The sequence below is a fragment of the Acanthopagrus latus genome, chromosome 10 (genome assembly GCF_904848185.1).
Source record: "Acanthopagrus latus isolate v.2019 chromosome 10, fAcaLat1.1, whole genome shotgun sequence".
Lineage (NCBI taxonomy): Eukaryota > Metazoa > Chordata > Actinopteri > Spariformes > Sparidae > Acanthopagrus > Acanthopagrus latus.
The window spans coordinates 8,197,791-8,212,814 of record NC_051048.1 but is presented as its reverse complement, the minus strand read 5'-3'; the positions used below and the strand labels follow the sequence as shown (position 1 = coordinate 8,212,814).

At 42.3% G+C, this 15,024-nt stretch overlaps 1 protein-coding gene across 3 annotated transcripts in view; it reads right to left on the bottom strand.

Moving 5' to 3' along the window:
- Positions 1-15,024, bottom strand: part of chd3 (chromodomain helicase DNA binding protein 3) — a 41,672-nt gene that overhangs the window by 1,989 nt on the left and 24,659 nt on the right. For 2 of the 3 annotated variants that reach the window (XM_037111072.1, XM_037111071.1), the window contains exons 35-40: positions 14,847-14,955; positions 13,403-13,535; positions 11,495-11,690; positions 10,556-10,719; positions 10,098-10,224; positions 6,120-6,382 (exon numbers count right to left, since the gene is read on the bottom strand). In XM_037111072.1, coding sequence (XP_036966967.1) covers positions 6,120-6,382; positions 10,098-10,224; positions 10,556-10,719; positions 11,495-11,690; positions 13,403-13,535; positions 14,847-14,955 — 992 coding nt within the window. Of the gene's footprint in view, positions 1-6,119; positions 6,383-10,097; positions 10,225-10,555; positions 10,720-11,494; positions 11,691-13,402; positions 13,536-14,846; positions 14,956-15,024 lie in introns of those variants that run through there. The other variant, XM_037111073.1, reaches the window with a different exon arrangement.

Genomic DNA, 15,024 nt, shown 5'->3' with positions numbered 1-15,024 from the left:
GCGCTTACATGACACTCGAGAAAACCGAATTAAAACACCTCGATTATTCGATTGATAGTCGCATTACTCCTGCATGTATACGCTCCATAAGCCCAGATTGGATTTTTGCATTCTGCGCAGGTTCAAAAGTTTTTTCCCGGGGCTGTGAGCCGGAAGTAGAAGCTTGGAAAATTTCGATCCAGTGTCGTGACGGATTTACAATCAAGAGGGTCACATTTCAAGGCGCAGTATGTATGTGGCATGTCCCAATTGCATGCATACCATATGCAACAGTATGTATTTTGTAAAGGCAGCTACAGTACACGACAAAGGTAAAAAAGTATGTGACTCAGAGCACACTTCTGGCTTCTCGTTTTTCGTTTAAGGTGCTGCAATGTTATAATGAAAAGAAAAAAAAATTGCTGAAAATCTATGGAAACGTAGTGCCGTGCCGGAAAAAGAAGAATAAATGTTACAAGAGGATATTTTCACGTTATTGTCATGAAATACAAACACACCAATTTGTAAAAAGGAACTTTTCTTGTTAGAACATTTCACTCTTCATCTCGTCGTAACGTGTCGGCATGTTATGAAATGAAAGGGTTCACCTAATTATGAGATAAACAGTCAAACGTTGAAACAAGAAAAGTTTCTTGTTTTGAAAATAAGTTATAACGTGAAATGTTATTTGTTAGAGTGTGACAAGTTTCTACATCTTACTAACATGAAAAATCATGCAACGACAGATTTTCTAGAGGAATCTAGAGGAGAATGTGTTTAAACTAATACACTTCTAAAACAAAAAAAACAATGTGTTGTTCTCAGAAAATCAAAAAGAGGAATCTTTTTTGCAGCGGAGTTGATAAGGGTGATAAGTACACGCAACATCCTCTTTTGCAACGTCTGTCAAAGTTTATGGGAAATATTGCCTCAGTACTCTTTTGGCCTCATTCCCGAAACACGTCTGGTGTTGACAGGGAACCCGACAATCATCTCGCTCTTGTTTTTTTTGTTTTTTTTTCTTCCACGATAATGCAACCAGAGTGTCAGGACATGACGAGCAGCAGCTTCAGAGCAAACAAACTGCACCCAGGCTTGCTCAATCGTACTCTGATAATCTTTTTTTTTAATGAGCAAACTTGCATAATACAGTACATCAATATGTCATATTACATATACAGTATCATGTTGACATTAATGATAAAAACCCAGAATGCATAACGTTTAAACCTGGACAAGTGAAAGTGAGGCCAGCAATGAGTAAACACACACACACACACACACACACACACACACACACACACAGGCAAACGAGGTCACAGACAAAAACACACACACACACACGCATGGAAATTAACATCTTTCTCCACGACTGCACAGCTGGCGAGCAAAGGGATCTGTGCTTCCCACATTTGTGCGCTATCACGAATCTGCTCGGGGAGTGGAACGGCGAGTTTAGCGCTCCTTTCAAAACAAAGCCAGGAATAGACTAACAGCGCACTTCTCTCTCATTCACGCCACGGGGAAAGATAAACTGTCATAACACCCCCGTGCAGATCAAAGATGCGATAAGGAGCGTATAGGGGAGCTGAAGACTTTTTGGGGGGGCTGAAACTGTGTGTGTGTGTGTGTGTGTGTGTGTGTGTGTGTGTGTGTGTCAGTGTGTCTTGAACCAGAGGGGGGACCACTTGTGGGAAAACGTATGGCATTGCGCCAGTGGAGGCCAACAAAAGGGATGGAGGGAAAGAGAAGGAAGAGAGACGGGGTTAGCGAGTGTGTATGTGAGCGTCGGGGGGGGGGGGGGTGGCAGACAAAATCTGATAAGAGGCAAAACAAATCGAGGTAAAGACTGGGTGAAAGAGCAGGAGGAATTACGGGTGCGTAGAGAGCGAGAGAGAAAAAAAGATGCAGAGGCAGAAGATAGAAACTTGGAAGAGAGAGAGAGAAAACAATAGAGCGCTCTGGAAGAGAAGAGGACAAATACGAACAGCGGTGCAGAAACAGAGATGATGCGTTTGAGGTCATTTGGAAACAGTGTTATCATTATGTACTTTGTCCACCAGAGAGCGCTGACCAATATTTTTGAATTTGTTAAATATCCCGCTCAGGACACATCTAGGTCACAATTGTTAAAAAAAAACAAACAAAAAAAAAAAAACAACATTTAAAGGATTATTTATCTATTTCAATGAACTCAGAGGCCACTTTTGATACAATTTATATCTCGTACTTTTCAAAATAGCCATTCATTGTATTCACATTCACTAATTATCACCGGTGGCGGAGTCCGCCATTCCTGCACTGGATTAAAATCTCCTACCTACACATGCACTGTTGATACGAAATGGACGCTACAACGATAACTTGGTCAACTATTAAATCAATCGCCAACTATTTTGACAGTAAATTAATTGTTTTAAGACAAAAAAAAGTCAAAATTGTTTGATTTCAGCTTTGCACATGTGAATATTTTCTGGTTTCTATTCTCCTCTATGAAACACTGCTGCATTTTTGCTTCATTTCTGATAATCAGTGAAGTGTCTTGGCGTTTCGGATTGTTGTTTGGTTAAATCTTTGGTCTCTGGGAAGTTGTGATGAGCATTTTCCACATTTTATGGACTAAAAAAGATAATTGTGAAAAATAACTGCTGCATTAATCGAATATGTATATAAGCTTAAGCTGCAGCCCTACTCATTATAAAAACGTGACATGGCCATGTAAGGCATTATTTAAGAGCAGATCAGTTATTATTATTATTAGTTTTTTTTCTTTTTACTAGCAGAACACAGGTTTGTTTTGGCTGCACAGTTGACATAAACCAGTTGCTCTGCTGTGGTATTTCTGTCAGTGTAGCTGCAGAAGTGTTTGCTGTAGTATTAAACAACACTTTGGCCTACCACCAGTAACCGTGATTATTGATATTGATATATTGGTCCAACAGAACTCCCGTATAAACTGAGGTAAAGAAGCTGAAGATAAAACAGGAGGAGGAATCCAATGAGGCACTTGTATTACAACAGATAATGAATTCCCTCTGCGACGTCCAACATCGTACATTTCACTCTGCCGCCAGAATCACTCGGCAGTATTTCACCTCTGTCCATCCTCCTCCTCCTCTCTCTTTTTTTTTCCTTCGTACAGATCCATTACTCTCTGCAGCCCCCCTACAGCCTCACAGCAGCGGCAGCAGCAGCAGCAGAAACTGTTAGACAGATGAACATTTTCTTGTCCCAGATTAGCTTGGCTGTGATGATTGCAGTTGCAGTAAAAAAAAAAAATAATAAAAAAAAATAAGATGAATCCAACCTGGACATATCTCGAAGAATTCCTCAAACTTAAAACCATTTTATTCCTCTACCAGGTCTAAAACTCTGGGAATGCACTGGATGGAGCATCTCAAGTCCAGAAAGGCAATAAAAAACATTCTTGGCCGACGTGACAGCCTGTGTCTCTCCCCTGTAGGTCCTGCCTACTATCTGATAGAAGTGAACCGCTGCCATCTTGGCAGGAAACGCAGCATTTTTGCTTGCAGGAAAGCTTTGCGTGAGTGCATCCATGCCAAAGCCTTTCATCAGGAACAACCTTCTGTGTCTGAACTGTCAACTGTTCAGGAACTTAAAAAGCACAGACTTGATTTTAGACTGAAGAGTCTGTCCAGCTGAGGCTTGAAAGAGTTTCATAAATACATGTGTCGCAAGAGTCTGGAGGTAAAGAAGTGTTTTGCATGTGTGCACGTGTGTGCGCATGTTGGTTTCGATTAAATACAGTTCAAAGAATAAAATGTGAGCATGTTAAGTTTTGAAAGTTGTTTGCTGTCATCTTCATCTTGGTTACTTTGATCAGGCGTTTCCTGATATAAACTTTTTTTTTTTTTGCACAAAACATTCATAAAGTTGATACGGCTAACTATCTTTCCCCGACCAGCAGACACAGGGCAACAATAACAATCGTTTGGAGTCGTGTGTCCATCTAATGAGTGTCAACACAGCATTATCTTCTTTTCACTCTTTTTTGGTCTCTACCAACTGCTGAAAGAATTATCTGGCTTTGTAAGCTGCTAAATGCTCCACAACGTTCATCAACAAGTCAATAATTTTTGTTTGGCGCTGGGTGAGTAGTGTACAGTAGGTTAATAAGAGCTTTTTCACTGAAAACAGCTGTATATATTCCGATTATTGTGACGATATTGCGATTTCTCATTTCTGATTATTATTTCACAATTAGCGCAACTTTAAGGTTTAATTTAGCACTTTTTTAGAGCGTTATATCCAAGCAAAAGCTTTGAGAAGATGCATTTGTGAAGTTTAGCTTATTTTTTGAAAAAGAAAAATGGTTTTGTAGAAAAACATGGTGGTGCCAATTCTGCAGTCTGATGAAAGTGGCTGCGCACACAGACACACGAACAACGAACACATTCTCTCACACACACACACACACACACAGTATAATTCTCATTGCAGGCCGCACCACTGCCAAATGTATCTGGTCTTTAAGTCCTTCGAGCTTAAAGGGAACTACCACTCAGTTTTAGCTTAAAAATACCCACTGCTCTTAGAAAAGTTTGGACTGTGCAACCGTTCGCCCCTCTTCCTTCAGAGGAAGTTCGCCTTGCTTTTAAGTCTGGGATGTCACGCTGATGTACAGCTCTACTGCACACACGACGAGCTGGAAAAACGATGACACAGTCCAGAGTGTTTTATTTTCTCGGGGATCGGGGGACATTTTCCAGCGTGGAATCCATCACGCTGTCACAATAAAGAAGCTTAAAGAACAAAAAAACGCCTCGAACGGAGTCTCCTTTTTTTTTTCTTTCTCGATGATGGATTACAGTCTTTAGCTTTAAGGAAGAGCTGCCTGTAAACACTGATTTGTCTGGCTTCGTTAAAAACAGGAACTGGAGTGATATTCCCCTTTAAGCGCGCTCCCTCCCCCCACAAAAAAAGGTGCAATAGTAAATACGCTTTGTAATACAGTACATATCTCAATACTAGTCCATCAGATTGAGTCAGAGCAGTGCTGCTACTGAATGTTGGACAAAGGCAACATCCAAGGTTTTTTTTTTAATATCTATGGTTCTTGCTTCTCTGCTTGGTTGGACTCAGGAATGCTAGGGCAAGAGAGTCCATGGGAAGTAGTGTTTTATACTTAGAAAACTTTTTTTTCTCCCTCTTTTCTTTTCTTTTCTTTTCTTTGAGTCCACTTCGTCCCTTTTCTATTTCGAGCCTCATCTGCCTGTACTCAGCAGATAAATTAAGTTCTTTGCAGGTTTCTCGGTTGTGTGTGAGGTCCACAGTGTAAATATATATATATATATTTATATGTATGCGTGTGAGACTGAGAAAAGAGAGAGACGGAGGAGTGGAGGACCGTGGAGGAATGAGGGAGTGCAGGGTCAGAGCGAGGGGACCGGCCTGCTCAGTCAGCCGGCGGATGAAGAATTGATCCCGGTGGAAATCTTTTTTTTTTTTTTCGCCGCAGAGGGAGCAACAGAAAAAGAAGTTTTTGAGAAATCCGTCTGAGGAGTTATAAAAAATAATTCTCTCCATTTCGGCCCTTCATATCTGAATTCCTGAAAACCTGTGATTGCATTAACATACTGTCTGTTTTTTCTTTTTCCCCCTCCAGACATCTTTCCCCTCACAGTTTTTTTTTTTTTTTTTTTCAGTAGCGCCTTTTCTCTTTTTACTCAAGGATTTGTTTGTTCCAGACAAGTCATCTCTCTCTCTTTTTTTTTTTCAGTCTCTCTGCCCCATTTTCTTCCCCCCACGCATCATTAGCGCTTGATCCCGGGGCCAGCTTTTCACGTCTTCCTTCTTATTTTGGCCCCCTCTCCCTCTCCCTCTGCGGCTGATTGCGTGTTCTCTCGGATCAAAGTGCCGACACTTCTTTTCACATTTCATGTCCTCTCCTCGGTCCTTATTCGATCCACCTGTGAGATTTCCTTCTCCCTTTATATCCCTCACATTCCTGCAGTGTCAGAGTGCTCCGTCCGTCGGTCCTCTTTGGACTTCCTTCTCTTCGTCTCTCCATTCCCACCTTCTCCTTTTCAGTCTCCTCTTTTGTTACATTCCAGGATTTTCTATCCAAATGTCCTCTTTTCTTCCCCCCTCTGTGAGCCTCCCCCTCCCCACCTCCCCCCTCAGGGTTTTTTTGGTCGCCCATTGCGCGGCAGGTTCTCTACAGTGTTGCTGAGCCGGTACTTGACGATGATGCTGTGCACCGTGGACTTGGGCATCCGCAGCTCCTGCCCGATGGCCCCCTCTGACTTGCCGTCCTTCCAGAGGTCCACCACTCGCTGCCGCTGCACCACATCATGCTCCTTGGTCTTCTGGCAAGCAGCGGCTGACCCTCCGGCGGCTCCCCACGCAGCTCCCCCGATGGCCCCAGCAGCGGCGGCGGCTTCTGTGGGGGCAGACAAGCGGCAGACTGTAGTGGAGACTCGGAGAGGGGAGCAGGATAATGTGACACTTTACTGGTCCCCGTAGGGAATTCTCTTTTAGTTTTCTCCTCTGCAGGGAGGTCAGGGGTCAGTGGGGGAGCTACTGGAGCTGGCGGAGGTTCAGTGTCCTGCTCAAGGACACCTCAGCAGGATGGGTGCTTGCAGTCATGAGGCCAGTGTTCTCCACTCCAAGGAAAATCTAGCTAATCCCTAAGTTTTGTCTAGAGTGTGGGACTCCTTTTAGTGCAGATGAGTAGTTTCCTCATGGCAGTACTGATCCTGAAACAGGTTTTCCAAAATGCAATTCAAGATATTGATAATGCCAAACACAAAACAATCCTTTCACTGGAGCATCTGGTGTGACATTACATTTCACAGAGGCAGACATGCATGTTTCTGGAGATGTTTTGAGCTTCTCTCAGTAGAAGGGCTATTAATGGAGGGGAGCTATGAGGTCACGAAATCAAGGGTATGGTGTTGTTTTAACTCCGTCCACTCCTTCCGCTCCCTTTTTTCCTCCCTGGCTGAGTCTAAAAAGGTCAGGAACCAGCGCGACCCTAATCAAGACCGTAAATGTGGCCTCATTTGCTGCGTGCCTGTGCCCTGCCAGAGTTCAGGGTGTTCAGTCTGTACTCGGCTCGGCTCGCTGCGAGGCCCCCGCAAAGCAAGAAACCCACAGAGTAACACAACTCGCGCGCGACTATTTCTGAACAGCCTCCGTTGGTTCACAAGTCACAACACGACGTTTACACAACCAAACTCCTTCTGCGGTTTCTGTCCCCTCTCAAAATACCTTGGTACAAAGTCCGAATGTTTTCTTGGCACGGCCCGATTCAGACAGGCTGAGCATAATGACATTTTCAGAGATAGGCCCTGGCTCTCTAAAATGCAATGCCTTTGACAGATGTCCCAGTCTACAATTACATAAATCAAGATACAGAGTGAGAGGAAGGCGCTGCTCGGAGAGAGCTGGCTGTTGTGGTCTTTTTTAGGGCAAAGCTATTGGGGAATATCAGGTTTGACCAGTTATCTCTGCCACATCTCTGCAATCTAAACATCTCCGAACACGAATACACACGATCAGCTCAGAGAGAGAGAGAGAGAGAGAGAGAGAGAGAGAGAGAGAGAGTGTGTGTGTGTCTGGTAAGCATATGCTGTTACCAAACTAATTATGAGAAAGTAAATTCACAAACCAACAGCGTGCTCTGACAGACTGCAGGCGAGGGGAGTTGGACGAGGGGCCAAAATACAGAACACTCTTTTTTTTATTTTTTATTATTTAATTTTAAGGCTTTTAACTCAATAAGTAATGAGAGCCACAACAGGACTTCAAAAGGGAAAATAAACACGCTGGATAAAGAAAACACTCCTCAGACAGGTTTGATAGCAGGCCAGACCGTGCTTTATTGTTGCACAATGTGCTGCCGAGGCGAGTATTGAGGTTTCGAGGTTGGACATGTTAAGAGATGAAAATGCCTTAATATAGCAGCGCAGCACGTTCGTGTTTGATTTTGGTAATGTCTATTTCAGGTGTCTATCTGGCAGCCACATCAGACACGCTGCTGCAGATGGTGTTTCTCCAATATGGACTCCTTTCTGGATTTTGAAGGTTTCACAACTTAAAAGCTGCTCAGGGAGATGGAGTGTTTAATCGGGTCGTTTTCTTCACACCACATATTTAAGGATTTTATCGAAATGTAAAGAGTTAACTCTTCTTTTTGAAATACCCAGATTCCCAGAGTCAGTAATTTTGATGAAGCCTCAACATTTTTCTGCTTTCTTTTCTAAACATTCTTCCCACAAGAAATAACCATATTAAGACGGAATTCCTCCGATGATATCTTTAAATAGAAGCAAGATTTGGACGGGTATTCTCTGCCTATCATCAGTGACAACTTGCCAAGTAATCAAGTCCAGATCTCTAAAGCAGGATTCCTGCCTCTCTGTCTGGGTGTCGTGGAGGCTCTCTGCTGGGGCTGATGTGCACCCTCGCAAAACATTTAACTACGCTGAGGCTGACCACAAGACCTGCGATTAGTGAGACTGGTCTGCCTGTGTTTCTGATTCGTATTTGTTCTCGGTAGCTGTCTCATTTTCAGTCATCTTTGACAAAGCTTTATTTTGTAGAGTCGTTTTCTATGCAAACTTCCACAAACCAGACTTCAGGGAGCACTTTATCACTTATCAAATATTTATTTTTAATACTTATTAGAGATATAATATGTAACAATTCAGCATTCAAATCCGTTATATATTTTATGTTGCTAGGTAATTCAAAAATGTGATTGAACATAATGTGAACACAACTTCTTAAACATCCCTCGTCGATACATTCCCATCAGCAAATTAGTGATTGTTTAACAATGCAGACAGCAACTCCCATGATCCCGTGCTACTTACGATTTTAGTTTTGTTTTGATTGAGTGACCCCTAGTGGCAGAAATTACATGCTGCTTGTTTAAGCGGGGGGTTCATATCCTAACATTATTACGATGCAGTGAGTCTTGTTTGTAGGTAGCTACGTTACGTCTGACAAATTGTTACAGACCTTAAGGGGTCGCCAAATCACACAAAATGCCAATTCCTACATAATGTTGCTTCAACTTGTGACCTCAAGATAACAGAATGAAAAAAGAAACTCAAACAAAGCCATTTTTAACTTTATAGATAGCAAAGCAACCTCGAAACGGTCTGAATCTTTCCATAATCACCAGGTAAGTGAAAGAATGTACACAGGAACCCTTCAGGTGTAGTGGACACAGATTACAAAGATGTTGGGACGCTGTGTACAATATAAAAACACACGCACAAGAAAAACTGAAACAGAATCCCATCGATTTGCAAACAAGCTGTTTTACAAGTGTTCCTGAGCCCATGTAGTAATATCCTGTGTACAATAATGTGTTCCACAAAGTGGTGAACGACTGAGCCTTTTGAGGACACCCCATTCACCTGCTAGCAATGAACCTGTTTACCTGTGGAATGTTGCAAACAGGTGTTTTCGGATCATTCCACAACTTTCAGTCTTTTTTCCCTCCTGCCCCAACTTGTTTGAAATGCACTGCTGACATTAAATGCAGAATATGCAGATATATAAAAATGTCTCGACATTGATGTGGTGAAAAAATACAAATACTTTGTTTTTGTGCTGTTTTCACTCGAGCATACATCAAAGACTTGGCAAATTATCACATTCTGCTTTCTTTACATTCTATACAGTGTCCCAGATTTGTTTTTGGGGGGGGGATTGTGGTTGTAATAAAAGCACAGCATGACCTTAATAAAGCACTAAATCTCCTCTTGCTATGGTGCTACAACAGTCAAGAGGTTACATTTTCTGCTGAGCTGTAAATCAGTTCCTGTGCCAGAGGCAGCTGCAGTGAGATTTGCAAAAAAATAAAAATAAACACCCCCGCAAAGAAGCATAAATCTGGCTTAAATTGCCAGCTTGCCAAGTGTCAAAGAGATCAAACAAACTGGTTTTCTTGTGTAAATTACTTTGAATGCTATAATTATAGAGGTCTTACACCTTTGATGTTTGTAATTGCTGACTGTAACACATTCACACACACTCACACACACAGAACACTCGCACTGCAAAAAAAAAGAAACATTAACACACCTGTAATGCAAGCCAAAAAACTGGGTCTGAGCTATAATGGAGCTTCAAACACTGACCTGATATGAAGGATCCGGGCGGCATCTGACTGTAGTTGGCCCCCCCCATGTGTAGGGCGCTCGGTGGGGCGGGGGTGAAGGGGGCTCCGTAGTTCTGTGGGGTCGCGTAGGGTCCCGGAGGTATGGGCTGCACAGGGGCAGAGAAGATCTTTGTCAGGAATTATGTGTATGTAGGAAGTGATTTATCGAGACAGAAGATGCAACGATAAGAGAAACAATACAAACCACTTTTAAGTTATGTAAGCTGACAAAGAAAAATCTGCTGACTCAGCAGATTTGGAGGAGTGAAAAACCACAGGTGGGCGGACAGGATAATGGGCTCTGAATTTTCATTGGCCGACCTCCATCTATTTTATTTCCCATGAGTGCAGGCAGTTCAGGCAGGCTTCAACCTGTCAATCTACGTGTGTGTGTGTGTGTGTGTGTGTTTAAGTGTGTGTGTGTGCAGGTTTGCTGACCGGGGGAGTGTGCGTCTCGGTGCCCTTGCTGGCCAGTCGGCTGAGGATGCTCCTCTCGGACATTTGCAGGCGGGCGGCGATGGGCGGGACTCTGGACAGCGTGGCCGGTAGCCGGGTCACGTCTGCCTTCATGTCACTCAGCAGCTCCTCCAACTGGTTCAGCACTGCAACAACAACAACAACAACAAAATCATCGACAACTGCAGACCTGGAGGAGGAAAAAGCTGATTATTCATTCTTGATCCATACTTTCACATTATCTTTACATCCTGCTTCTTCTGTACCTCTCACTCACCATTTGCCACTTTTTTTGGGTACTTTAGTGATTTAGTGATTGTCTTTTTGATGGATGAACTCAGGAGCTGGTACGTATTCACTTGCTTCAGTACTAATGTTGAAAGTAAAAAACAAAAACAAATGTAATTTAATCTAAATTTAAAGGTCAACTGAGGTGCTTCTGCACTGTACTTTTGGGATCTTATTTCTCATTTTATCTTGTTCCCATTCTTTACTATCTCACCTCCCTCATCACATCCCTACATGGACTTCATCCCCGATCGAAGACAATTTGATAAAAATTGTTTATGAGCGTTCATTAACTTCAGCTGCCTTACGTGCAGAAATACGAGTCAGGAACGAGAACAGTAGTGCAGTGTTATCCTTTCGACGGAACAATATAAACATGGACAGACTTGCTGGGGAGATAGAGAGGAAATGTTTGGAACTATCACTTAACATGGTGTAAGCTTATCTGCCTGGCTTTACTTAAGACAGCTTCAGGCGCAGTGATTTGGTCGTTGCAGACGGATTGCACAACAGTGCCTGTGATTATCTGTCTGCCAATCTCTCTCCAGCTTCTCTGTTTACTCCTTTCACACACACTGGGTTTGTTTTTTTAATTAACTATGCAGGCTTACTTTCCTAAAATATCATCCCAACCTTTGTGCAGGACAGCGTTGGCGGGCTTGTTGCCGGCCAGTGACTCCTTGCTGAGGTGCTGGTGCGACTCGGCGAGGCACTCCACCTCTGCGAAGCGAGCGTTGAGCGCCATGGCTGGGTGGCTCGGGTCCTGGGTCATGTTCAGGTAGGCTGCCCGTCGCAGCTGCTCCTCTATCACTAGCGCCTGCTCCAACAGCTGGAGGACGAAAGAGAAAATGTATTTAAGTGCATTCTATTGTCTATTGTGTTGCACATACGCATAAGCTTGTGTTTCCTATCCCAGTTGGTCTGTAACACTTCATACCGAAAGTTATTAAAGGGAGGCGCAGCAGCGAACGCTGGGCTGTCCACATTTCTGTAGTGCTTGAGTCACACTATGACCCAATTCCAACACATGGCCTGATATTGTACAAACACATCATATTTTCTCCTATTTTCTATTTTTATATACAGGCTATGATAGCTCCTTCCCTCTCAATTATCTTATACTATTTTTGTGATGAATGTAAAATGAAAATGTCCTCATCAACTGAGTTTGAAAAAAAGGTTTTAAAAAAATAAACACGGACAGAAACCAAAATGTTCTGCCATTGTTCTTCGTTTTGAGCTGTCTCACCACTATCAACAATTTGTTTTAATGTTTTACAGCTGTGTGCGTTTGCATTGTGAGAAAAGCAGTTTCTACCAACATCACACTTTCTAAAATTAAGTGTTTTTTAGTGTGGATACTGAACTTTTTCAAGTTTATTTTCAGAGCCAGAGTGAACACTGTACCTCCTTAAAACCTGCTTGGAATTACCATTAAGTATGGAACTGGGGCACATGAGGCATTATTTATTGTTGCCCTAATTTAGGATTTATACTTATAATCCATCCTGCCAAGAAAAAAAGTAAAACAGTAAGAGAAGGAGAGAGGTAAAAATGTAAAATACAACAGTTAGTAAGTTACAGCAGAATTGAAAAAGCCAACTTTGAGTCCCGAAATTATGTTAAAATGCAAACAAGGAGGCAAAAATGACAAAACAGGGCTTCTAAAGCATTTAGAAGTCTGATCTGAGACTTGATGAGACTGATGATTCCCTCTCTTTGCAGCCTCCTCTCATTACATTATAAAACATATTTACATCAAATCTGCTCCAAACATCTATCATCGCCTCATTCTGATACTTTTAAGCAGCATATTACTGTCTTGGTTGTCATGGCAACAGTATTCTTACCATTTCAAGGTTAAAGAGAGTCTCATAGAGTTGTTTTAAAAAGTCAAAAAGGGACATTTGATGTGAACGTGTTGCACAAGAGGGGACCGTGTTAGATAACCTATTACAACTGAAACATTCTAAGGAGAAATTGTTGTGAAAAAAGCATTTTGTACCACCGTGTGCCGTCTCAACGGCAGATTTACATAAAAACAATTATAATTCAACAGTGAACAAAACGAAAAGAGTAAAAGAGACAGTAATACAGTAAATGAGGATGTTGAGTGCAGGATCTGAAACATGTGAGCCGGTCAAAAACAGGATGAGAGCTGTTCCAGAAATGCAGCGGTCAGCAATACCATCCAGACAATATGTGGGTCTAGGGGCATCTGTCATCCGACCATCAAACGAGTCAGGTGATTGGAGATGCCGCGAAACGTTACTAAGAATGGATTTTTAAACCTCAGACTTTTTTGACAGAAACCGAGATGTGTCTGTGGCGCAGAGGTTTGCTTTGACTGGGTCATCAATTTAAGACTATTTCATTCAGTGAAGTTCTTGTATGTAGTGTTTCATTTTAAAAGAACATTATTTAATAGAGAAACATGTTTACATTTGTTAAATATTGGGGGAAAAAAATCATGTTATTGGTAGAAAAACAAACAAATAAAACAGCTTAACTTAGAAAAAATTACTCTAAGTCTTGTCTTACCTTGAAGCGTCGGGCCAGGAACTTGTTCTTCATCTCCAGGAAGTTGCCTTTATTCGCCTGCGATTTGAAAGGCTCGTTGACGATGGCGAACTGGGGATCGTTCTGGATGTCCTGCCACCGGGCGTAGCCATGGCTAGCACAGGGGTCAAGGGTCATGTAACACTTGGGTGAGCGATACTATGAACCACGGAAGACTTAAAGGTGTTTGACATTTTGGAAAATATGTTTATTTGCTCTCTGACGAAGAGTTAGAAAGTGAAGGTCGATACCACTCAGGAATGTGGTAAACATAGAGCTGGAGGCAGGAGATGATACTAGCACAATGAGCTAGGTGAAACAGCTCTGTTAGCTCAACCTAAAATGATAAAATATAATTACCAGCACCTAAAGTTCACCAGTTAACATGTTGTTGCTTTTATGTTCAATTGCATATGACCAGAAATTTGAGGAAGGATCTTTGTGAAGGCCAAGTTACCAAACACGGCAACTCCTGGGAGGAAAAAAGCTAGCTACAGCATGTAGCATCCCCTAAAACATAAACAATAAAAAAAAATTACATAAAAAATGTTGATTAGAATCCTTGACAGCATTGATGAGCTTATGCTTAGACTTTGAATGGCTAGCTGCCAAGCTAGCTAGCGCTTCTCTCCCTGAAACGCCTCGTCAGTAGCCTTTAATTCTGTGACTCTGTCACTAAGTCACATTCGCATAATTTATGCCTAGCAGCTAGTTTGTGTCTTCAGATTTGATTTAGCGCAGCTGCTCTGTTGTTGTTTGCGGTCCTGGCTCAGGCGTGTGTGAGCTGACCAATCAGAGGAGACAATGAGGACAATGAGGCTTTAAAGAGACAGGAGCTAAAACAGTGCTGCAGCTCTGCACAATATGAGGAAATATTTTTTCTTTATTATGCATTAAAGCATAAAAAAACAATTCTAGTCTTGACCCAAATTAAAATTATGAACCTGAAAATGAGCATCATCTATCTCCTTTAAGCAACACATTAGAGTGGTATTGATCTGCTTGGAAAGAAAGTAGATATGTTTATTTCACCAAAATGTTGAGCTATTACTTTGAGCTGAATATTGATTTTTCAGGGCGATTTATCTAATTTTTCTCAGAAATTGCCATTATTATAGCACATAATAGGTTTCAGGCAGCTTCTGAAACACATAATTTCTCTGCGTTCATTTTAGTCTAACTAGGGCTCAGCACTAGCTTGTTGAATAATGAAAACAGAGTTTTATGTGAATGCTGCACGGCCTTAATTACCATAATAGAGGGAACAACATGGACTAAACGAGCCACTACATCAGCTTCCAGCAGACACAGTTTGCTGTTTACGGAGCTCTGGCTGGCTTGTTGACTTATTACGCTCGGCTCCTGCCGGGCGATAGAAAAATAAACACACTGGGGTCATCGCCCGGACTACTGCTGTCAAGGATACATCACGATTCCTGCCAGCAGCCAGAAGTCGTGTCGACGGTGCCAGATCTCGTTCATCTTCCCCGAGGAGATGGCAGCTCGCTCCTCGTTCTGCCAAAGTGTGTGCAGCTCTGCAGGGTGAAGCCAACACAGAGTAAAAATGAGGTTTGTCTCAAAATGCTTAGCTAGGTGAAACCTGG